The 26,527-nt window shown below is 40.2% G+C and overlaps 1 protein-coding gene across 1 annotated transcript in view; it reads right to left on the bottom strand.

Annotated features, from left to right (window-relative positions):
• The window catches only part of DYNC1LI1 (dynein cytoplasmic 1 light intermediate chain 1), a 41,672-nt gene extending 30,602 nt beyond the window's left edge, over positions 1-11,070 (bottom strand). The window contains exons 1-2 of the mRNA XM_059390778.1: positions 10,750-11,070; positions 10,493-10,566 (exon numbers count right to left, since the gene is read on the bottom strand). Of these exons, the coding sequence (XP_059246761.1) occupies positions 10,493-10,566; positions 10,750-10,895 (220 nt within the window). The 5' untranslated portion in view covers positions 10,896-11,070. The remainder of the gene's footprint in view (positions 1-10,492; positions 10,567-10,749) is intronic.
• Positions 11,071-26,527: the final 15,457 nt, after the last annotated feature.

Genomic DNA, 26,527 nt, shown 5'->3' with positions numbered 1-26,527 from the left:
GATCTGTAAACATACACTTATACAAGTACTGAGAGTTCCCATTTAAACAGACAAAGCTGAAAGTCCTCCTATAAAGAACACTTTAATGATGATGCTAAAGTTAATCTTTAAACATTTTATCTAAATTTTCATTTTATATTAGATTTTTTAAAAGAGGGCATATTTTACAGATGTTTTTAAAACAAACTGAAATATTTCATTAGATCAAATTATATTCTAACAGGACTAGTTTTATGTCCTCATTCAAGTGCCAGGAAACTTTTTATGCAAAGGACTAAAGAGTAAATATTTTAGGCTTTGCAGTTCACATAAGGTCTCTATCAGATATTCATCTTTGAATGATGATTCAAATGATGGGTGAAGGGTATCAAAAAGTAAAATTTTGGGGCGCCTGGGTGGCTCAGTGGTTTGGGCTGCTGCCTTCAGCTCGGGTCATGATCTCAGGGTCCTGGGAACGAGTCCCACATCGGGCTCTCTGCTCCGCAGGAAGCCTGCTTCCCTCTCTCTCTCTCTCTCTCTGCCTGCCTCTTTGCCTACTTGTGATCTCGGTCTGTCAAATAAATAAATAAAATCTTTAAAAAAAAAAAAAGTAAAATTTTAAAAAAGAAAGTATTTGATGCTAAATACATAAATGAAAGGAGAAAAGACAAAACCCTCCGAGAAATATAGGAATATTTGTGTGACTTTATGATACTAAGGGGCATTAAGTACAACAATAATTGATAAAAACCACTAAAATCACATAAACACTTCTTAGAATCACTTAGAATGGGATCTTAAAATTCTCCTAAGTTATTAAAGCCACAAAGGGGGCACCTGGGTGGCTCACTCGTTAAGTGTCTGCCTCTGGGTCAGGTCATGATCCTAGGGTCCTGGGATCCAGCCCCATGTCTCCCTCTCCCACTCCCCCTGCTTGTGTTCCCTCTTATACTTTGTCTCTTTCTGTCAAATAAATAAAATCTTAAAAAAAAAAAAATCACCTTTGATCTTTTTTTTTTTTTTTAACCCTCAAATCTTTAAAGATAGAAACAAAACAATTCTTGGCTTGCTGGCCGTACAAAAACAGTCTACAGGCCAACACTGTCCTAATGGATGGACCAAAGGAGGAAAGACTTGTTGATTAGATTACAGTGAAATTCCCCACAGCAAATAAGCCCATATCCCAAATTATGTCTGGGTGCTATTCAAATAAGTCACTCTCTGTAAACCAAGTATAAAATCCACGCACTTAAAAGAACTTCAGTTTTATTTTAATTTTTTAAAAGATTTTATTTTATTTTTTTTAAAAGATTTTTATTTATTTATTTGACAGAGAGAGATCACAAGTAGGCAGAGAGGCAGGCAGAGAGAGAGAGGGGAGGAAGCATGCTCCCCGCTGAGCAGAGAGCCCGATGCGGGACTTGATCCCAGGACCCTGAGATCATGACCTGAGCCAAAGGCAGCGGCTTAACCCACTGAGCCACCCAGGCGCCCAAAATATTTTATTTTTAAATAATCTCTGCATCTAATGTGGGACTTGAACCTACAACCCTGAGACCAAGAGTCACATGCTCTACTAATTGAGCCAACCAGGTACCCCCAAAGAACTTCAGTTTTAGCATGAAACAATAACCATCGATTCTTACTTCTTTTTTGCACAAATTTAACAGAATTGATTACAAAAGAAAGTCTGTAAACTCTACCAAAACAGTATAGGGATAAAGGTGTGCTTGTGATACTGTTTTATCACCCCAACAGATCTCTAATTTAACACCAGAGGTCATGTTCATAAACTTTACAATGACAATTTAATTAACAGATTTAGAAATAGGAAGATTCAGAAGATGTGATTTCTAACTGTAACAATATCACAATTAGTGTGTAAACCTCGACAAGTCCAGTATTTCCATTTGCTCCCCATCTTCTCAGTAGGGGGGGTAAAAGCAGACAAAACTTATGGTGATGGACTTAAAGTTCTGTAACTATTACCAATTCATTACTTCTTGGTCAGTGATACAACAAAAACAAAATTCTTTTATAAGACATCAACAGTGTTTTAAAAAGATAATACAAAAACAAGAATCAAAGGCATCAAGGTGGCTCAGTCACTTAAGCATTTGCCTTCAGCTGAGGACATGATCCCAGGGTCCTGGGATCCAGCCCTGAATCAGGCTCCCCACTCAGCTGGGAGCCTATTTCTCCCTCTCCTCCCCACTTGTGCTCTTTCTCGCTATCTCTGTTGCTCTCTCTCACCCTCTCAAATAAAATCTAAACCTCCCCCCCACACACACACCCAAAAACCAAGAATCACATGAAAATGAGCAAAGAAAAACACTTAAGTACTCATAATACATTAATAATAGCTATCTTGAACACCTCCAGTGTATGCCGCTGTTAGAAATGTTTTACAAACATTATCTCCTATAATCCATATGATAATTCTAAAGGTAAATAGCATAATCTGAAAGATTAAGCAATTTGCTAAAGAAGGGTCAGGATTAGAATCCAGCAATACTACTCAACACTGTAAACACTGCCATTGTACTTGGAGCAGCTTCTAGTCTTCAATGGTAATAAACAGGGGGGACAAAAAGAAAATTAAGCGGTATTCTGCCTCCCTTTTCTCCCAGGTTCCTTTCCTGTGGTGGTGGAAGGCTGAGACACTGTGCTCTTCTTGTGCACAGGTTTGTGTGCCTGGTATCTGCTATCTATGGAGAGCTTTGATTCACATCTCCATAGCTATAGTGGATTCATTAATGCCTACAGTATCATGATAATCATGGCTAGAATAGAAAGAATTCTAGCCTTCCATGTTCCTTCTTTATCCAAGTGAGGGATCAACATTGTGAAGCTGACATTTTTTATTTGGCCTGGCATGATGTAAAAGAAATCACCCTAGGGCGCCTGGGTGGCTCAGTGGGTTAAGCCTCTGCCTTCAGCCCAGGTCATGATCCCAGGGTCCTGGAATTGAGTCCCACATCAGGCTCTCTGCTTGCTGGGGGGCCTGCTTCCTCCTCTCTTTCTCTCTGCCTGCCTCTTTGCGTACTTGTGATCTCTGTCTGTCAAATAAATGGATAAAATCTTTAAAAAAAAAAAAAAAGAAAAAGAAAAAGAAAAAGAAAAAGAAATCATCCTATTTTATCTGAAAGCTGTGGTGATAAGAGACATGAAGGGTCTTCACTGGAATCTTTTGGGCTCATACCTGCTATGTGGCCTCCCACAGGTTATCTGGATGACCCAGGCAGGGTGCGAGCTTTTGGTCTGCTCTCCATCTCACAAAGAGCATCTCCTCCCTTGCCTCAGCAGGCAAGAACAGGGAGAGGCTGTTAATCAGCTGCAGCAACTGCACCCAGTGGTTCTAAGTAAACATGTATGCATGGCTGTTCCAGACTACATTCCTCTAATGTCGGGGACCTGCTATGCACCTGCATAGCAGAAAGTCAGACAAACTCAATTTTGAATCCCAGCTCAGTTGTGTAACCTGGGGCTCAAAACGCTCTTCTATAAAAGAGTGAACATGTTATATAATAAAGCAATAGGCATTTAACACGAATGTTCCCATCCCATCTGTTGGCCAAAGCTCTACCTTTGAATATCATCATTCAGTAATCCACATTAAAAAACAGAATTCATCCTTTATCATTGCCCTCACCTGCTCAGACTAATTAGACATGAACTGAAAACCACTGAATTTAATTCAATAAAGATCTATCACAGCCAATAAATGCTAATCTCAATGGTTATTAACAGTTCCTAGGCTCCTGTAAGTCACACTAAATAGTTTTTAATCAATAAATATATGTATTCTATAGTCCAAATGTCATTAAATTATAGGATGCCAATTTTTAACCTATCTACCAAATAGGTAAAGATTAAAGCGAATAATCCTTAGTGTTAGTAATGGTGCTAGGTAAACAAGTACTCCCATATACTGACGGCAGGAATGTAAAATGGCATAACTTTCCCAAGACTGTTTGGTAATATATAAAAAGATACATACTTTTGAGCCAGCCATTCAACTTCTAGGAACTTATCCCAAAGATACTATTGGAAAAGTGGAAAATTAGATACAACCGTAATAATCTGTCTACCCATCAATTATAATTATGGCATAACCATATATATTATTCAGTCACTAAAAGGAAGGAACCCATATCTACTGTCTTCAAAAAACAAAACAAAACCCGATTAAGTTAAAAAAAAAATCTGATTTCAAAATAGTATATAAGGTATAAACCAATTTGTTTAAAAAACAAATACAGGGATGCCTGGGTGGCTCAGTCTGCTAAGCGTCTGCCTCCAGCTCATGATCCCAGGGTTCTGGGATCAAGTCCTGGCACCAGGGTCCTCGCTCAGCAGGGAGTCATCTTCTCCCCTTGCTGCTCAACAGAGATAGCAAGAAAGAGCACAAGTGGGAAGGAGAGGGAGAAGCAGGCTCCCAGCTGAGCAGGGAGCCTGATTCAGGGCTGGATCCCAAAACCCTGGGATCATGACCACAGGTGAAGGCAGATGCTTCTCCTCCCACTTTGCCACTCCCCCAGCGTGTGCTCTCTCTCTCTGACAAATAAATAAAATCTTAAAAAAAAAAAAACAAAAAAAAAAAAAACAAAAAACCCCAGACCTTTTTAAAAAAATTAAAAAAAAAAAAAAACAAATATAGACACATAGATAAAAATGAACACTGCTATATCTAGTTGGTGGGATCATGTGTTATTTTTCATTATCTTATCTTCATAATATTTTCTCTCTGATAAGAAACATGTATTACTTTACAATTTAAAATAGTGACTTCCAATTCTGAGAGGAAAGTGCTTTAAGACATAATTTCTTTTAGTTCTTTTAATCCCAGTAAGTATGAAAGAATCTCTATTAACAGATCAGTAGGTTGTAATTCACCCACAACCCCACAGCTTCAGGGGAAGGTAGGAAGGGCAGACTCTCAGATCTGGTGCCTGTAGGTCAGGATCCCACCATATCTGAGCTGCCCTGGCCTTTCCACTAGGTTTTTAGCTATTGCAACAAGCTCCCTTCGTCTGCAGCCCACAGTGTTCTCCCATCTAACTTCGCAAAATTTCACTCAGATATCACCTTTTCCGCAAAATTTTATGTGACCTATTTAGTAATCATTTCATACTGACATATATGATTTTACTACTTTAAGTTTAGATGGCAGGGATGGAATCTTATTTAACTCTGTTTTCCACAGATGGAAATGCTTTCCAGTAAAGCATTTTATGCGCAGCATGTTCTAATAAATGTTTCATGAGTAAATGAATAAAGAGATAATCTGTGAGGCCTTCCTAACAGCTACTCCCTGATTTTATAAGTAAAATGAGGCCCCGCAAATTAGTCCATGATCACCCACTTGCTGAGTCCTTTTTTTCCTATCTCAAAGCTGTGCCCTTGTTCACTCGTGCTTGAGCTGATCTCTCAGCACTGGAAGAAACATATGAACTCCACTTAACACCTCTTAAACCTATGTTCAGACTATACCTCTAGTTGGAATAACAATGATACTTTAAATGAAAGCTCATCATCATTCATTCTGCACCAAACATCATACTCCATGACCCAGAAAACTCTATTAACTGGCATCTGTGCTTATTGATAAAACTGATGCCCATAATACCCTAAAGCAAGGGTCCACAAACCAGCACACAAAACTGTGTGCTGCCTGTTTTTGTAAATAGTTTTGTTAAACACTGCCACACCCATTCATCTATGTATTGTCTATGGCTGCTTGGGAGCTTCAAGGGCAGAGTTGAGTTATTTAAGACAGAGACCATATAGCTCACAAAGCCTAAATTATTTACTATCTGGCCATTTACTTAATAGGTCACTGACTGACCACTGTAAAATACCACTGTCACTGGAGTCTTAAAACACTCTATACATGGTTTACTTTTGACAGTGGTAGCACCTAACAAGCATTGAATAATTTTGTTAGTTCTTTGAAAACTACCAATCCAATATCACCCATATCCATATCCAATATGTGGTAGTATTCTCTTCCTTGTAGCATATCCCATAACAAATTACTTCAGAAAACAGCATTAACATACTTCAACTGATCAAAATCTGTAACTTCCATAAGTCATGGAACCTTGATGATCTTTAATCCCAGCTCCTCATAAGTTAATGGTTTCAGAGTGGACAGTCTCATTATTTTCAGTCGCTCCTCACATGAAGTTACTTCTGTGAACAGATCTTGAGTTTCGCTATGTATCTTTAGGTTTCCTACCAATAATTCAAGCTTAAAGAAGCTAGTTTTACTCCTGAGTAAGAAAGACTATTTCAAACACACTGCCTAAAGATGCTCAGCATTTTGTGGGGCTTTGCTGGCTGTACACAATCCTGGACTAGTGCCTTCAGGGAGAAATAGAAGGCTCTAAATTTCCTCCCTGGGTACAGTCAAACAGCCCACATCTGTAAGGAAATACTTTCTTAATTTCAGTCTAACTGCAATATATCCTCAAAATAGTTCTTTAAAAATATTTAATAACCCACAAGCTTTAAAACTTGAATTAAAGAATGTGGGATCAGACAAGCCTTCAGAAATCACTAAATCCAAATATCTTAATTTACAGACGAGAAAGATGAGGCTTACATGATTTACCAAAGGGCCAACTAGTTTTCATTAATTTATGTTGACCCCAAATCAGAAAGTTATACTGATGTTCTATTTATAAGCCAGGTCCTGTGCTGGAAGCTAAGATTATATATGAATCTTAGTACTAATGAATTAATTTAATTAACTCAATGGGATTTTTTGCAATGAAATAGATACATCTCGAGAATCAGACAAAATTCCTTAATATAAACTGCAAACACATTATTTCTCCTACAAAGAGGGCTCTCGTTTCCTTTAGGGAGACAGTTCAGTATATAGGTTAAGAATACTGGCTTTCTCTGCCTTCGGTTCAGGTCATGATCCCAAGGGTCCTTAGATGAGTCCCACATCGGGCTCTCTGCTCAGCAGGGAGACTCCTTCCCTTTCTCTCTCTCTGCCTACTTGTGATCTCTGTCAAATAAATAAATAAAATCTTAAAAATAAAAAAAAAAGAATACTGGCTTTGGGGCACCTGGGTGGCTCACTTGGTTAAGCACTGCCGTTGGCTCATGTCATGATCCCGGAGTTTGGGGATCAAGTCCTGCATCGGGCTCCCTGCTCAGCGAGAGCTTCTCCCTCTGACCTTCTCCCCTCTCATGCTCTATCTCTCAAATAAATAAATAAATAAAATCTTTAAAAAAAAAAGAATCCTGTCTCTGGAGGTAGGCTATACAGTTTAGATTCCTGATTTTCACTCTTTCTAGCTGTGTAACCCTACAGCAATTTACTCAACAGCTCTGTGTTTGTTTCCTGATCTTTAAGGGGATAATCAAATGCTGTACATAATCCTTACATAGCTAGTACATGTAAGTGCTCTATAAATGTTAGGTACTGTTATTTTCCTTAGGGAGTTTCCTTAACAAAACAGAGGAAAAGTAACTAAGATGTGGAGAAAGTGCCCTTTAAAAAGCAGCAATTAAAATATAATTACAATCATTGAGGTAAAAGTTGATTAAATAAAAAGGGTAAAGAAAAAAATAGTTCTTCAAAGGGCACTTGGTAAGTTAAATCCTACTTAAAATACGTGCATGAGAAGTTTTGCCTTTAATATTAAAAACAAACTTGACTGAAGCCCATTCTCAAAATCTTTCAAGAGAGAAAATGGTTAAGCACTAATGTCATAGTGTTTCTGCATTTCATGACAGGTCAGGCCTAGGTAAATTAAATGATTGCTTAAACACGAATGCCACGGCCACAGTGGTGTCCCTCAATAAGCTGCATCCTAGAATCCAACAAATATTTGGATTTTAGTTTAAAATAATTACTAGTATTTTTACTCAAAGATAGTCTTTTAAAAAAGTTACACAGTAGGAAGAATGTGTGGCCCTCCCTTCCTTGCAAGGAAAGCCATGCCAGAGTCAGGAACACATGGTCTTAACAGCTGTGTGACCTTGGAAAACTCACTTAACAGGTCTTTAAAATTCATTATCTCATCCATAAATTGGTACTAACATCTACCTCTCAGATTTGGAGGTGGTGAAAGAAGGGGCACAGCAGAGAAGATACACTAAGATTTACATGAAAATGCTTTGAGAATGGCCCATACAGTATACAGTACTGGTCCTCATCCTCTTCTCACCCCCATAGGGAGTGGGAGGGGAGGCCACGTAGCAAGCTAAGGTTAAACTGCAATTTGTTTTGGGGAACATAAGCAAGCTTTGATCACTGTCCTATTTTAGGTTGTTTCTGGAAATGTAAAACCTTACTGCAGCCTCAGATTTTGTTTTTTAAATACAGGACTCCAGAGATCACCGTAATTCATGAAATACACATTAAGGCCAAGCATCCTCCTGCTTAGTACCCTCAAACTCGTAACAAAGAAAACCACAATACCTATTTATGTATTTCTTCCCTCCACCAGCACAGACTAAATGTTGCTGTAACATGTGATGGTAAAACGTCTTTAAGCAATCTTTAGAGATGTTTTTAAAAAATTAACCCTATTTATGTAATCAGTGTAAAAATCTGTTTTTCTAAAGCTGAAAAGGACTTTGATGAATATCCCAACAGTACTCAAAGAAAAAATTTTAATTTCAAGCTTGTATAATTTTATACTAGATGGAGCCTTACAAACTATCAGGCTCTGAAGAAGGAAATTTAGTCTAAGTATGGAAGGACACAAGTGTCTGGGGTCTCTAAGTATACTCAGTCACATACAGGGATCCAGTATCAAGCAGGTTAAAAAAAAGGGTTAACAAACAATAACAAAAAAAGCCTGGTACAACCTCAGCACATCAGGGACATCAAAAATGAATAAACTGTCACTTTTGTTTCACTACAAACAGAATCCTCTAAGTAACATCTAATGCATAGAAGTAATTGGGAGGAACTTACAAAATGAAAAGAAAGTTCAAGAATCTTAACCTTGTAACAGTAGTATTTGAAAAGAAGTCTTACTGAACTTAGAGTCATTAAAAAAACCCACTTCAATGAGGTCACATTAAGTCCATTTTAGTTTAGCAGCTAACAGTAATTTGTTTAAATTAGTAAACTTATTTTCTGGGATTTTTTTTTTTTTTAATTTGGACCCTAATCCATCTCTGCCCTATAAATATCACTAATGTGGACACTAATTCAATTTTCAAAAAGAGAATTCTGATAAAAGATTTTCTAATTCAGTTAAGAGAAATCCATCACAAAAAGTCACCGTGCTGTTATCACTTCATAAGCATTATTTCATCAATCCTCCCCATAACTCTAGGAGGAAGACATTATTGTTTCTACAATATCCACTTTGAAGATGAAGAAACCAAGGTTTACAGATATCAAGGAACTTGTTTAAGATCATAGGGCTGTGAGTGAACACAGGTTAATAAGCAGTAGGTAGTTTTAATCATATTAAAAACGAGGTAAAAACTAATTTTTCAACTAGCTCCATGTAGTAATGAACATCAATCAAGAATCCTATATATTCTAGATTGGCAGCAATTCAGGAAAAAAAAGTAATTTGTCTCTATCTAAACATTTTTATTAAAATAGACCCTGTCATGTAGCATTTGACTTCTTTGTTTCCTTTCCTGTTTTTAGATGTACAGAAAAACAGTCTTGAGACACCAATATCAAAGTTTTAAAATTTAACCATCATTTTATAAGCAATCGTCAATATCTGGCACTTAAAGAATAAGAAATGTCTTCTGCAAATGACTCAGGAGCTAAGCCTGAGAAAATGTGAATCTGTGATTTATTCTCCCTGAATGTCCAATACGCCCACCCTAAGAAATCAGTAAAGAGAGACAAAATACATAACTTCCAGGGAGCAGAGGAGCTACAGAACAAGAATGAGACATTAGACCATTTCTCCTTATTAAAATTATTTGGCTGAAGGGACTGGACTAGTAAGGTGTTCTACTGCCCTTTACAAATTTCAGAATTATAAGTGACAGTTAAAAAGGCATTGGCAACACGAGGCCATTGTACCCAAAAAAGCTGAATCAAGTAAGAACATTTATCACGATTACCAGGTCTCAATTTCTAGCTTCTCTGTCAATTACACAGAGTCAGCTATTAAATATTAATAAGTATGCCATTTGCACTGGAGCCCTTGCAAAGAGCCTCCTGCTAGCAATTTTTGTTATGAAAGAGAAACCATCCTTTTTTTCGAGGTAATTCCCAAGCCTCTAGAATCCGTCAGATGGGCTACCGCGTTTGTCCTTCCCATGCGAGACTGTCAGGGCCACCTCCACATCCACATCCAGGGGAGGAAGGGCTCTGGGGAGGGCGGGTCCCCGCAGGTACCGGGGCCTGGGTCCCCGCTCGCCTTCTCCCCCAGCTGTCAGCGACAGGTCCGGCGGCGGGGCGGGGCCAGGCTCGCCTGTCTGCACAAAGCGAGCGAGCGGGCGGGCGGACCCCGACCCGGGCCCGGGTGGGGGCCGGGCGGGGCGGAGCGAGGCAGAGGACACTTACCCAGCAGCAGTACGTTCTTCCCCGCTGGGAGCTTGGAGCGCGAGCGGGTGGAGACCTCGCTGAGGATGCAGGACCTAGCAGGGAGCAAAGGCGCACGCTGAGGCCGGGGACCGCGGCCCCACCGCGGGAGGGACGGACTCGGCCTTGGCGCGCTTGGGCGGGGGCTGCCGAGAACGCAGTGGCCTCGGCACGGGATCCCGAGGTGTCCGCAGGGCCGGGAGTGTCAGCGGGGACCCAGGGAAGGGTGGGGTCGTTACCAAAGGTTCTGCCCGTCCTCGTCGTCGCCCGCTGCGGCGCCGCCGTTGCCCGACGTTAGCTCGTTAGCCAAGGGGCCCCCAGTGTAAGTCGAGGCTAATCCCGGCGGAGAGGAACCGAAGGACCCGACTCGCCCCACAGCCGCCATCTTGGTCGGGAATCACACCACTCCCGGCAAAGCTGAATGAGGGAAGCGGCGGCGGTGGCGGCAGTGGCGGCGGTGGCGGCGGCGGCGGCGACGGCGGCGACGGCGGGAACCCGGATATGGAGCATTCGGCACACGGGAGCGGGGCGGGGCCTGCGGGGGCGGAGCCGCGGGCTCTGCGGGCACAGACCGAACGAGGGAGGACGCACCGCGCGTGCGCTGCAGTCTGTCGAACGCGCGTAAGGAATGCGCGTGCGCGGGCTGCCTCGCCGGTGGTTGTGCTACTTCCCGGCTTATACAGGTCTCAGCGTGCAGAGGAGTCTCCTGCCGCCCCACCCGCAGCTCTGGCTGCAGCAGAGCGGGTTGGGGTGTGTCAGGTGAACAGTGCTCCCTCCCACTCTTCAGTCAGGTCTACGAACCCCGCAGCTAGCGTGGAATTCCTGCACTGTCATTACCCCCCCCCCCCCCCCATTCAGGCTGAGCGGCGGTCACCCGCCTATACCCGCACTTGCCCTGCGCCAAGAGGGAAATGGGCCGCCCCGCCGTCAAAGAGGCTTTGTGCAGCCGGAGTCCGGAGTGTAACCCGGGTCCCGGAGTTCTGGGCTCTCTACTTTGCATTCTCACGTGGTGCCGTGTTCCTCAGTCTTGGCCCCATATCTGAAGCAGGTTCCCCCCCGGCCACTAAGAGCTGCGTGACAGTAAAAGGCTTGACGGGGCGCTTTAATAGGAGCCTCGATGTTTTCGAGTGAGATGCCCCGCGTGAGAATTGACAAGACCCGCTAGGTGAGTCATCCATACAGCCAGTCAACAGACGTTTTACTCAGCACTTATTATGGCAGGCGCAGTTGGCACTGGGCATACACAGATGCAAAGAACCTAAAGTAGCCCTAAAATAACTCCCCTTCTGTCAAAACTTGATGGTGTGGCCCTTTGTACATCATTGCTGTCATATTTGAAGATTGCTTGCTAATATGTGATCTGATCGTTGTTGTTAGGCGAGTGGGAAAATCCACTAAGACTGTCTTAGTTACAGGTTAACAGTGCTGTTAGTAGCCTAGGGTTTTGGAGGCAAATCTGAGTTGAGATTCAACTCTATCAGCAATCATAGGCCATTTTCTTCACCTCTCCTGAGACTCAGTGTTCTTACCTGTAAGACGGGGATAAAAGGACCTAGGATTTTTATGGAGATTAAATGGGATGATTCATGTAAAATGGCTTAGAACAGTGACTGACAAATCTTGAATGCTTGATACATGTTTATTTTTAATGACTAATGTTTTCCTTTATGGTTCAAACCATTTACATCTCACCAACCCCTGGAGCTGATAGGCCTAATGAATTCCTGCAGTTAAAGCTCTTCATTTTTTGTTAGTTTGTTTAATATGATTAGGAAAGGAACCAGAATCTAGTCTTGGGATCCCAGGCTTTCTATGGTGACAAGCAGGACAAGGACTTCTGGGGGAACCTGAGTGTTTTAAGTCACTGATGTAAAGGAGGGCTGTTTACTGCACTGGGCCTCTCTGAGAGTTGGTTCACTTTCTGTACTTTACTCCTTCAGTCATCTTTTGTTGTCAGGTCATTGTTTCCCCCAATTTTGTTGTAACAGAGTTGTTAGTTCTGTATCATATTTACTTAACCTGGGAAGTATTAACTTTATAATGGTTTCAGGCTTCTAATGCTCCATGACTTCTAGATGCCCAACTACCCACTTATACCGAGGTCAAAGTTGTATTCTGCGTAGTTTTATAATATCCCTATCCAGTGTTGTTCCATTAAGATGGCTAATAAGAGTGGTCATTTATGAGTACCTCGTATACTCCAGGCACATGTGTTATGGTTTTCAATCCTCATACTTTGTAAAGAATTGGCAAAATTAAGTAATTTACCCCACAGGTAGGAGGTAGATACATTGATATTTTGACTTTCTAACCCGTTAAATGGCCTATGCCAAATTACATTAGAATAAATGTCCTGGCAATTCTTGTTGCTGTTATGATAAATATCTTCTACAGAAATCTCTACGTAACAAAAATAGGGAAACTTGAAGGAAGTCTATAAAAGGGAAGAATCCAGCAGTCCCTTGGGATTTTTGTTAGATAAGTGCTATTTACAATTGAGTTATTTCCTATACTATGATTACTTTTCTTTCTTCCCCAACTTTTTCTTACATCCAAAATTAATAATTCTCTTGGTTTTTCATTTGCTTAGATTTCTAGGCTTAACTGTAATTTAGTCTCGGATTCTTGTCCTAATGGTTTAAAAGTTTTCATTAGGTATTTGGACAACTTCATCATAAACACATTTTTTTTTAAAGATTTTATTTATTTACTTGAGAGAGAGAGACCGTGAGAGAGAGCATGAACGAGGAGAAGGGCAGAGAGAGAAGCAGACTCCCCATGGAGCTGGGAGTCCGATGCGGGACTCGATCCCGGGACTCCAGGATCATGACCTGAGCTGAAGGCAGTTGTCCAACCAACTGAGCCACCCAGGCGTCCCATTAAACACATTTTTTTTAAACCTTTTTTTTTTTTTAAATTTATTTGACAAACAGAGATCACAAGTAGGCAGAGAGGCAGGCAGAGAGAGAGGAAGGAAAGCAGGCTCCCTGCTGAGCAGAAAGCCTGATGCAGGGCTTGATCCCAGGACTCTGGGATCATGACCTGAGCCAAAAGCAGAGGGTTTAACCCACTGAGCTACCAGGCACCCCTCTTAAACACATTTTTAAGAACTATCTAAGCTGCTTCAATTTGAATTGGTTGTTCTGTGTGCCTAATATGGAGCTGTCATCATGGGATCTTCTCTCGCCATTGTTTCGGGGGAATTCCTTTGCCTCATTCTCTTCTCTTATCTTCTTTTTTTTTTTTTTTTTAAAGATTTTATTTATTTATTTGACAGAGATCACAAGCAGGCAGAGAGAAAGAGGAGGAAGCAGGCTCCCCGCTGAGCAGAGAGCCTGACCCCAGGACTCTGGGATCATGACCTGAGCCGAAGGCAGAGGCTTTAACCCACTGAGCCACCCAGGTGCCCCCTCTTCTCTTATCTTATAGGCAAACTTCCCCCCAAGAGTTTGGTGAGGAAAGATGTATGGATACATTTTTTGAGATATCCAGCCAGGATCTGCCAGGGAAAAAATGGCATTCTTGAGGTGGTGCTAGATGAAAGCTCAACAAAGGAACTATTTATAAAGGTGTGGACAGTATTAAGATGGGGCTAGGAGGAGCAGGAAGATTTAGGCTTGAAGGAAAAAGAGGAAGATTGTTTACTAGAATCCAGAGAGAGCTGCAGTTGTAGGAAAGAATTTCTCAATAAGGTCTGTGAATTCAGTAAAGAAACACAGCACTGACTTCTCTCTTTCTGACCCCTCATATCTTGCCAGTTGGCCATGTTGGCCAAACCCAACCAGAAGCTGGAGGACAAGAGAATTCAAGTGAAGCAATACATGCAGGTCTACGTCCCAGAGCACAAAGAAGGATAAAGAAGGGTGGAAGGTAGATCTGGAGGGACAAACAAATGATATCCAGCACACCTTGTGTGTTTGAAAATGCTCTTAGTTTATACTCACTTAATGATAGTTTGGCTTAGTATAGAATTCTTTTGTTGCAAATTACCTTCCCTTAGGCTTTTTAAAGGCCTTGACGCCTTATCTGCTAGATTCTAATATTGCCACTGAGAAGTTCAAAGACATTCTGATTCCTAATCTTTTGTTATATGTTCCTCTTTTCCGCTCTTTGGAGGCCTCTAGAACTTCCACAGATTTTCACTAACACATTCACTCCAATTTCCACTGTCTATACTCTCATACCAATTTTCTTCCCAATTATCACAGGATAATAATCTATACTCCTAAAGTAAAGCAGTCTCTCCACTTACATGCTAGATTCCATCCTTCTCCTCAACTCTAGGACATTGCTCCAACAATTCTCCCCGCCTTTCTTTATATAATCATTTATTGATTTCCACTGGATCATTTCCATTAACATACCAACATGCTGGTCTCCCATTTTTAAAAAAAAGGAAAGTGGGGTGCCTGGGTGGCTCAGTGGGTTAATCCTCTGCCTTCAGCTCAGGTCATGGTCTCAGGGTCCTGGGATCGAGCCCCACGTCGGGCTCCCTGCTCAGTGGGGAGCCTGCTTCCCCCCTCTCTCTGCCTGCCTCTCTGCCTGCTTGTGATCTCTGTCTGTCAAATAAATAAATAAAATCTTTAAAAAAAGGAAAAGAAGTCTCTTTCAACTCTACTTCTTCACCAGCTACTGCTTCATTTCTTCCGTCTCTTTAACAGCAAAACTCTTTAAAATAGTTGTCTTTATTTGGTGTCTTCAATTCTTCCTCCCCCTTGCCCTTATAACCCACTTCAGTTAGACTTTTACCTGTCTGACTCCACAGAGACTACTTTTATACTTGTGATCAATAACCTCTTTTTTGCTAAATCCAGTGTTAAATTCTCCATCCTTGTCTTTCTTAACCTATCAGCAGCACATGGTACAATTGGTCACTCCTTGTGGGTATCTATCTTCCTATGGCTTCCAGGTTACCATGTTCTCCTAGTTCTTTCCCTGCCTCACCACCTGCTCCTTCTTAATCTTCACCATTTCCTCATTTTCCTTACCACCTAATGTTGAAGGACTGCAGGGCTATATCTTTGTTCCTCTTATCCATCTATACTCCCTTGGTAATCTCATCCAGTCTCATTACTTTAAATCCCAAATGTATGATAAAAACTCCCAGATTTACCTCTGGAGCCCAGAGCTCCATGTGGAACTCTAAGTTGATATATCCAATTGCTTATTCCACATCTCCACTTGGAGTGGTGTCTAATAACATGTTTCAAACTCACCATGTTCCAAGCTGAACTTCTGACCTTCCCAAGAAAAGACTCATCAACCCAAGACCTTCCTGGTGGGTAGCAACTCCTTTTTGCCTGAGTCATTCTTGACTTCTCTATTTTTCTCACACCCCACATTGAATCCATTAGGAATCCTGTATTCTCTACCTTCCAAATATACCCACAAGCTGACTTCTTATCACTCATCCACTGATGCCACCTTGGGCCAAGCTATTGTCTTTGCCTAAATTCCTTTAAAAAGCTCTTTGACATGGCAGGTAGAGGAATCCTTTAAAAATATAAGCCAGTCTCTGCTCAGCAGGGAGCCTGCTTCCCTTCCTCTCTCTGCCTGCCTCTCTGCCTACTTGTGATCTATCTGTCAAATAAATAAATAAAATCTTAAAATCTTAAAAAAAAAAAAAATATATATATATATATATATATATATATATATATATGCCAGGTCAATACTTAGGGGCACCTGGATGGCTCAGTCAGTGTAAGCGACTGCCTGGGATCGAGCCCCGCACTGGACTCCCTGCCCAGCAGGGAATCTGCTTCTCTCTCCCTCTGCCCTTCCCTACCCTGTGCTCGTGCTCTCTCTCAAATAAATAAATAAAATCTTTAAAAAATTGTTTATGTATGTATACATATGCACATATACCCATATATGCACATATATATAATCCAGATTTTGCCACTCCTCTACTCAAAGTCCTGTAGTGAGTCCTTTTTTTAATCAGAGTAGAAGCCAGTGTCTTTACAATGATCCATAAAGCTGGCCCTGACTTTCTCTTTAAACTCTTTTGCTCCATTCCCTCCATCGATTTCTCACATCTAGGCACAATGGCCCCACTGCTGTTCCTTAAACTGTTTATCCCTTTGCTTTAGCTGTTTCCTCTGCCTTGAAGGATGCAAGGAGCTGCCCAATCCAGTATCTTCCCCCAGACAGCCACTTGGCTGACTCCCACTCCTCCTACAAGTCTCTGCTCAGATCTCAGCTTCTCCGTGAGGTCTGTCCTGACTTACCCATGTAACACAACAACTTGAACCTTCATACCTGCAATTTCAGATTCTTCTTACCTTGCTTGCCTTTCTGTTTACCATATAACACTACCTTCTAGGATAGTATAACATTTGCTTATTATTATCTCCTAACATAATATCAAATTTACTTATTTATCAGAACTGTAAGGACTTCATTAATGAACTATAAGCACATTGTACCTACAATATAGTAGACAATCAGTAAAGAGTTGTTGAAAGTATGAATAAATGAACAGATTTACTCCTTGTCACCAGGGTTCTAAAATTTCAGGATGATGATGATGTATATGTGTGATATGTGTGTGTGTGAAGAGGGTACAAAAAATTCTTTACTCCAATACTTGAAAGCAGGACCTCTCTTTTGCAATATTTTAATCATTTTTTTTAAAAGATTTTATTTATTTATTTGACAGAGAGAAACCACAAGTAGATAGAGAGGCAGGCAGAGAGAGAGAGAGGGAAGCAGGCTCCCCGCTGAGCAGAGAGCCCGATGCGGGACCCGATCCCAGGACCCTGAGATCATGACCTGAGCCGAAGGCAGCGGCTTAACCCGCTGAGCCACCCAGGCACCCCTTTAATCATTTTTTGATACAACTCTTAAAATGTTAAAGCATTCTCTTGCTTTAACGGGTTATGTGAGTACAGATTGCCTTTTCTTGGAGGCTCTGGACTTTTGTTAAATTCATCAATAACAGTACCCTGTATTTGTTTGAGGAAGTCCTTCAATCTTACTGGGAATTCCCTGAGGCGTACCACAGATGTCTTTAGTCTGATTTCTTTTTTTTTTCTCTAAAGATTTTATTTATTTATTTGTCAGAGAGAGAGGGGAGCGAGAGTGAGCACAAGCAGACAGAGTGGTAGGCAGAGGCAGAGGGAGAAGCAGGCTCCCCGCTGAGCAAGGAGCCCGATGTGGGACTCAATCCCAGGACACTGGGATCATGATCTGAGCCGAAGGCAGCCACTTAACCAGCTGAGCCACCCAGTGTCCCTTTAGTCTGATTTCTAATTCAGCTGAGCCCTGGGGCCTGGAAGTGGGAAATGGAACAGGAGCCAGAAGAGAGACAGCTCCTTCCTTCTCCATCTTTCTGTCTCCTGGGAGCTACGTGCCTCTCTTCTCTTGGTCGACCGTCATCTCCTGCTCACTCATCAACTTCTTAAAGGCCACGGTTGGATATTCTTCATTTTACGAAAAGGGGTAATTTGGCAGGCCCAAGAGCTCTGAAGAAAACCAGTTTGGGAGGAGAGCCTTCTGTTGGCTGAGGTGAGACAATACAGGCCACTTCCTCTTTTTGTTGGGGATGCCTTCCTCTGTTTTTGAGAACTGGGACAAGGCAGCTACCCCTTGAGCTGCTTCCTGTTGTACTAACTCCCACAGGCTACCTCCCAGATTTTCAAATAAGACCTGCTTCACCCACTGTGCCAAATCCTGGCAATCACAGTTGATATAAATGCCATCTGAAAAGCCAAAATAAAAAAAGAAGAGAGAAAGAGAAAGAAAGAAAAGAAAAGAAAAAAAGGAAAAATAATTAAGCAAGGTGAGTGGACCCTTGACGTTTCACTCTTTGAGCAACTTGAATAATAAAAGTGTTGGAAAGAACTTCAGTGATTAAATAGTCCCCACAAACTACTCAATATATGTTTTTTGTTGTTGTTTGGTTTTTGGTTGCCCCCTTTTTTTTTTTTTTGGTAATAGAATGGTAATGTTAGAATTGGCAGATTCCTTGCTTACTAACTCTGCCAGCAGCAGATCCAGGGATTCAATTACAGTGAAAACAAATGCCCAGTGTTGCTTATTTTTGCTGTCCTTCAAGTCATATATATATCTCATTCTAAGTACCTACATAGAATGAATGAAATAAAGGCTATCTAATTCATTTTTCAGTCACCAGTCCCTTGAATTACAGACCTAACCTCTCTCCTACTACTTACCTAGGCTTTTTATCAGGTCAGTCCTCACAGAACTTCCTATCTTAAACAAAGAAGTGGGGCAAATAAATACTCAACAAGAGGAATAGACTTTCTCAGTGTTTTTGCTTTTCCTTCATAGAAAACACTAAGAAGAGAATCTCTTCTATTTCTAGGTCTAAAAAGATTTTTTCTTCATTTGCTTAGAAATGTCTCATTGAAAAAGAATACCTCCTGAATATTTTTAAAATTCCAGGATAGGATAATAGTTAGAATTATCTTCTCATTTCAGAATCAGCTCCTAACCACAGTATCTGTATTCATTCCTGGAAAATGGGTGATGAATGAAAGGGGAACAGCATATAAATCATGTTCACCGATAGTGCAATGCACAGGGAAAATAACAAGATTTATCTTTTAGGCTATAAGAATGTTTCTTCTTCATCTAAGTGTTGTAATTATCTGCTTATACATTTTTAAAATAGAATAGATAGGGTTTTTAGAATGTTTAGCTGTCATTGTTGTTTTAATCTGTTCTTTACCACTGAGAAGACAAAAGAAAGGTTCACTGATTATACTTAGTTGGATATTTATTACATAGATTTTTGGAGAATCTCATTTCCTTGTAATTAAATTCTCTGAAGTCCAAGTCCATTACCTTTTTTTTTCTTTAAAGATTTTATTTATTTGAGAGAGAGAGAGAGAATACTAGCAGGGATGAGGCACAGGGCAAGGGAGAAGCAGATTCCTTGCTAAGCAGGAAGCCTTACGTGGGGCTCTATCCCAGGACCCTGGTATTATTAACTGGCTAAGCCACCTAAGTGCCCCCAAAGTCCATACCTTTTTTCAAAAAAATAGTAATTTTAATGTCACTTACTTCTTAGATTTCCAGTGTTACTCTGCCACTCTCTTTCCTAAAAAAGAAGATAACTGTTAACTGATTTTATAGATCAAGATCTGCAAACATTAGACCACAAAGGTCATTAAGTTTTTCTGCTTTGGGTGCTCTACATGAGGCAAAATGGAAAAAAATTTGAAATTCCCTGGTATTTTTAGAAATGTGCTATCTTTTATATCTGCAGGTGATATCATATTCATAACAACTTAGTCTGCTTTCATCTAGAGCTACTTATGGTCTCATTGCCTTTACTAAAAGTAAGCCTAGAATTGTAACCCATTATATTGTGCACCAACAAAAGCGTTATATATGTCTTTTTTTCCCCACATGGCAGAGGATGAAAGAGTTGCTCAGTGGGAGATTTCTTTTAGGCAAAACGAATCAGTTATTTGACAGTATATAGGATCAAAGAGTTGTTTATCTGAAGATGTTTAAGGAGAGTCTAATGATCCTAAGCTTTTTACTAGTAGAAAACATGGAGTTGCCTAGTAATGTAAAAATGAAATCAGGAAGCAGAATGTCCTTCTGATCCTTTCTCAGTAAATATCATTCAACTTCATCTTACATTTCAGTTCCATTGGTAGATGAGCAATAGCCAGATAACCCACTGAAATTTACACCTTGATGTGTGTGTGTGTGTGTGTGTGTGTGTGTATGCGCACAAATATATATATTTTTCATATACTAGCTCTAGTCTAAGAAGTGTATGATCTCACAATACCATATTGAGTCTGACATTTAGGACTCTATCCATACCATCAAACCTAAGTAGTGGATTAAACAATGTCTGTTATAAATGAAGTGATATAGACAGCTAATTTGCATCATTTAGATGAAATAAAACATTTGGACTTAGTGTTTGGAGTGAGGCAGATGGAGTAATGGGTCACAGTCAAGGCTCCAGAATCTGACCAACCTGAGTTCACATCTCTTCCTGTGTGACCTTGAAGTTGTTTAAACTTTGAAGCCTCAGTTTGCTCAACTCTAATAGAATTGTCATGAGGAGTAAACACAATCTGACAAACAGTGAGGACTCCATAAATGTTCGTGAGAATATTTACTCTTATTTGAGATATAAGGTGTTTTATAGAACAGAGTTTTTCTGTTCAAATGGTTTAAATGTTCCCTAATTCCCCAGGAACCTTGTTAAAATGCAGATTCTGGTTTAATAAGCCCAGGGTGGGTCCCATGAGCCTGCATCTCTAACAAGCTTTCAGGTTGGTATCCTTATTGCTGTATCACAAACCAAGGGTATGCAGGAAAAAGAACACAGGTTTTGGATTTATCCATCCATGGACTGGAATCCTGGCTCCACACATGGTAGCAATATGACCTTGGCAAGGTCAAGCTTCCTTATTTCTGAGATGGAAAGAATAATATTACTAATTAAATCAGTTTTCATTTAAATACAAAATGATATATTCACACAATATGCAAGATATTGTAGGTGCTTCACAAATCTAAATTCAGTTCATATGAAATGCTTTAGTGGTCCCTCTAGTATGGGAGACCAATAGTTTCCCTCCTGAAAGAGCTGAAAATTCCAATTGTCTTTGAAAACTTAATTAAAATTCTATTACTATAAAATCAAACATTGACATTGTTTTAAAGCTTGTCATTACATGGCAAGCAAGTCAATTCATACCAGATGTTGTGGAAACAGATTGGGAAAATGCCCTAGGCAAGTAGTGGGCCTAAAGTCACAGTGGATAGAATTTCTGCAAGTGTAGGTAACTGAGAAAAGAATCTAGCTCATGAAGCATTGCATCTTACTAGTATGACTTTTACATTTTTTAAGTATGGAAAATTAAAAACACATATCACAACAGAGAGGTTTAATGAAACCCACATACCCATTACTAAGCTTCAATAATTACCAGCACATGGCCAGTCTTTTAGTTTGTCTCTTACCGTCTTTCTCCATCTCTGAGTTGTTTTAAAGCATCTCCAAAATATGGCATTATGACATCCATAAATATTTCAACATATATCTTTAAAGATCTATTTTTTTGGTTACCTGGGTGGCTCAATTGGTTAAGCCACTGCCTTTGGCTCAGGTTATGATCCCAGAGTCTTGGGATTGAGTCCCATATTGGGCTTCCTCTGCTCTGCAAGGAGCCTGCTACTCCCTCTCCCTCTGCCTGCCACTTCCCCTGCTTGTGCGCTCTCTCTCTTTCTTTCTCTGTCAAACAATAAATAAAATCTAAAAAAAAAAAAAAAAAAAGATGGGTTTATTTGAGGGGTGGAGGGGCAGAAGGAGAGGAAGAGAATTTTAAGCAGACTCCCTGCTTATGGCAGAGCCCAGTTAAGGGCTGGAGCTCATGATCCTGAGATCATGACCTGAACCAAAATCAAGATCATGACCTCAACCAACTGAGCCACCCAGGCGCCCCTCAATATATATCTTTAAAAATAAGGATCCTGGAGCACCTGGGTGGCTCAGTGGGTTAAAGCCTCTGCTTTCGGCTCCGGTCATGATCTCAGGGTCCAGGGATGGAGCTCCGCATCAGGCTCTCTGCTCAGTAGGGAGCCTGCTTCTCCCTCTCTCTCTGCCTGCCTCTCTGCCTACTTGTGATCTCTGTTTGTCAAATAAATAAATAAAATTCTTTAAAAAAAAATAAGGATCCTTTTTCTTAAAAAGAAAACCCCTATAATACCATTATAATAATTACTTCAAACAAAAATGCAACTATTGAATTTATATTTAAATTGCCATAAAATTTTTACTATAGGCAATAAGAAATGTGTGTTAAAGCGAATTCAAAATAGCTCAACACTTAAGAACAAAGTAAATACACTTGTTCCCTAACAAACAAAAGAGGCAGAAAAATAATTGTCTCATCTACAGGACTGACCTTCTCAGCATCCCTCTTCTCAGGGCTCCCTCTGGGTCCTAAATGCCAATTCTAGGTGTGGATTTCTGGTCCACATTGTCATTACATGGCAAGCAATAAAATACAGATTTTCTGTATCCTGAGGCTTCCCCACTTAATTCTTTCTAGCTGAGGAGAGAGTGACTGCTTCTCACTTTAGCCAGGAGCAGGGCACTCCTGACAAGCTGATCTGAGGTCTAGGCTCTCAACAGAAAATGTTAGAGCTGGAAGGGATTTCACAGTTCAGCCATTAGATAAGAAAACGGATAGGAGTGTTAAGGGACTAAACCTTGCAAAATTCAGCTGAATTATTGCACGTCTAATCTGACCTTTCTGTGATGATCAAACTCCATTAAGGAGTTTGATCCTTATTTTACAACATTTGGTTAGTCCCTCTGATTTCCTGCTAAGGTCCAAAATTTCTTTTTTGGTTTGTACATTCAAAAATATACATGATTAGAGTAAAAGTTATTAAAAAAGATGTAAGGCTTTTCAGTGTTATCTCACCGAAGTCTTCCTTGAACTCATGAAATTTCCATTTAATTTCTAATTATATTTCAAGTATATACATATCAAAAAATATATTGACATTAATATGCATTCATAATATACACATTATATAAAATTAATGTAATGACATCACAGAAAGTTTCCCCTCTTAGAATTTTCTTTTATTGAATATATTTGACGTATAACATAGATATAAGGTGTATGATCTTCTTAGAATTTTTTAAAGAAAGCCCACTCTACTGGCATACTTTTCCAATTCTTTCTTCGTTAGAGTTAGTCTTTGTCTTAAAAATAGGTGAACTTCATTCTCATGCAGATGTCTTCATACAGTCAATTGTTTTGTGTGTTTTAAATTTTTACATGAATTATATACTACACGTACATTTTGCAAATTGCTTTTTTCATTCAGTATTATATTTCCAAGATTGAGCCATGTAATATATAGATGGGTTTTGAATTGTTCATTTTAATTGCTATATAGAAGAATATGAATAAGCCACAGTTTATTAATTAACTAATTAATTAATTTGCTGACATTAATTCCATGAATGAATGAATGAATGAATTCACTGTCTCTCTGAGGAGCAGTTAGGTTGTTCTATTAGGTGCTATCAATAGGTGCTGTATAGTTTTTGCAAATAGGCCAAATGGCATCTTTGTAAATATATGCTGATTCATTTATTATTTATTAGAATAATAATAAATTAAGGTTATGTAATTGTTGGTTATATATGTGTGGACATACTGTTGATTTTTTTATTAACAAATAATGTATTATTTGCTTCAGGGGTACAGGTCTGTGAATCATCAGTCTTATATACTTCATAGCACTCACCTTAGCACATACTCTCCCCAGTGTCCCTCACCCAGCCACCCTCACCACCCAGCAACCCTCAGTTTGTTTCCTGAGATTAAGAAGCTCTTATGCTATTGATCTTTATATATTGATCCTATATCCACCAATTTAGTGCTAACTCTTACTCGAATAACTTATCTATAAGTAGATTTTCCTGTGGAGAATTTTCTTAGCTCACTATTTTCCTTAACGTTTTTTACTGAACAAGATAGAGATTTTTTTGGTTTATCAGAATTCGAGGGGAAAGAGCTGTTGAAAGCTAGAGAAACATTTGGGTTGGTGGGGCTGTTTCCCATGGGAAAAACAGCCAAAGCTGGGGGACTACTCACAAAAAGCTCCCTCATGGAGGGTGGAAGATTTTTTGAAAGGAGTGTGACCTGCAGAATTTGTTGGGGCCTCATGAGATGATAGATGGCTGTGTAATCTGTGAGGTGATCCTTTCCTCTGTGTCTTAACAGATTTTTAGTAAAAATGAAAATAATCACATGTTTGGTCTCATTGATATTTTTGCAGGAACTTCTGAAAATGTGATGCAGGGACAGTAGGTCTGAAGCTGCCTTGTAACCACTGGAGCAAGGACTCAAACAAGCATGAGGAGGTGGAGCCTGAAATCCTGGGGAGGGACTGCTCAGCCTCCAAAAGGAGAACCTAAGCCAAGTTTCCTCATCTTTTTAGGGTAGGAAAGCTCCAAGTGGTATTTGGATTTTCAGTGACAGTACCTGAACTGTGTGTTCCCCACACACTGTCAAAAGACAGGGTTCATGTACCTTCCCCCTCAGATTTCTTCTTTCAAGTTTTGAGTTTGCTGCTTTTATGGCTTTCATTGAAATTAGAGTGTTTGTGATCTGTGGAGCATGAGAAAAAAATGTCACCCTCAAATTATCTCCTTAATGGCTTGTCATAAGGGCAGAATTCCATCATTAGATTGATTTCCTCAGGGCCCTCTATTCATGTAATGAATTATGGCCTTCTATTAGCTGGGAAGTAATAAACTAGTATTAGATAACAAATTAATGTTAATATATATTAGTTTATCCATTTAACTCATCTCTATGGGAAAAGGAGAAGACAACAAGGGAAGAGCGTGGAGCCTAAGGGCAAACCACCTGAGTTAACTTCTCTTCTTCCACTTATTAACTCTGTTATTTAAGGCTATTCCTTAACTGCTGTGTGCCTCAGTTTATTCATCTATGAAATGGAGATATCAATAGTACTTACCACATAGGGTGGCTGTGAAAATTGAATGAGTTCAATTTTGTCAAGCACTTAGAACAGTGCCTGCCACATATAAAGTACTATTTATTATTAGCTTTAATTATTACAATCATCAGAGAGAAAGCAAAACCCTAAAGGAATGTCCCAAAGGACAGGAATAATGAGACAGGGAAAAACTACCTACAGTGTATGACTAAAATTAAACAGTTCAGGGCAATGAAGGGAGGGGGCATCTAGAGTAACACTGGGGGCTCTGAAGAAGAGGTACCAAATAGAAATGTTTTATCTTTTAAAGCTTTACACAGAACAATGTCTAGATTTTACCTGTTTCCAACGAAGGGAGAAAAAGATCAGAAGTACATTTCACTTGCATTGACTCATTTAAAGAATTTGACCAAAAAATAAAACACAGAAAGAACAAAAATCTTAAATAGCATAGCCAATTGTGCCTGATAATCTGAACACGAAGATACGCCCCTGAACAAGAGAGAAGTGACTGATCTCCCAGTCTGTCTTGGTCCTTGCCTCTCAAGGCACTGAAGCACATGTGCACATCTCTTCCCACCTCGGTGTTCAGTGATACTACATCAGTAGCTTGAAACTGGCTGTGTATCAGCAAGTGCTACAAATGGGGATGATTTCATTTTTATTTTATTTTTTTAAAAAGATTTTATTTCTGTATTTGAGAGAGAGAACAAGCAGAGAGGAAGGGCAGAGGGAGAGAGAGAGAGAGAAAGAGACACAGACTCCCTGCTGAGCAGGAAGCCCCATGCGCAGGGCTTGATCTTAGGACCCACAGATCACCACCTGAACTGAGGGCAGATGCATAACTGACTGAGCCACCCAGGCCCCCAGGGGATGCTTTATTTTAGCCAGCTGACTGGCCAGCCAGCACACCACTGCTTAACTTGCCTCTTGTAAGGGAGATATCTGGCCACACTGAAGATGCTTCTGGTCTCTGAAGGTATGGATTTCTTTTCCTACAGTGTGAAGCCCAATTGCAAGTTAGTTTCCTCATCTGGTGTTTGGTTGAAGAAACAGCTGGATGTTCCTATACTACAAGAAAAGCTGGCTGATTTGTATCTATATCTCTGTAGAGCAATATTTATGACTAAAGCTATGTAGTGAATGATTTTAGGCATTTTTTTTCAAATTTAAACTCAAGGTACTTCAAAGGTAATCGTGTGGGCCCCTGGGTGGCACAGTCAGCTAAGCTTCTGCCTTCAGCTCAGGTTATGATCCCAGGGTCCTGGGATCAAGTCTTGCATTGGGGCTCCCTGCTCAGTGGGGAGTCTTTTTCTCTCTCTATCCCTCCTCCTGGATCATGCTCTCTTTCTCTTTCTTTCTTTCTTTTTTTTTTTTTTTAAAGATTTTTTATTTATTTACTTGAGAGAGAGACAGTGAGAGAGAGCATGAACGAGGAGAAGGTCAGAGAGAGAAGCAGACTCCCCATGGAGCTGGGAGCCCAATGCGGGACTCGATCCCGGGACTCCAGGATCATGACCTGAG

This window comes from Mustela nigripes, chromosome 2, assembly GCF_022355385.1.
Source record: "Mustela nigripes isolate SB6536 chromosome 2, MUSNIG.SB6536, whole genome shotgun sequence".
NCBI classification, from domain to species: domain Eukaryota; kingdom Metazoa; phylum Chordata; class Mammalia; order Carnivora; family Mustelidae; genus Mustela; species Mustela nigripes.
This window is presented reverse-complemented; position numbering and strand designations above follow the sequence as displayed.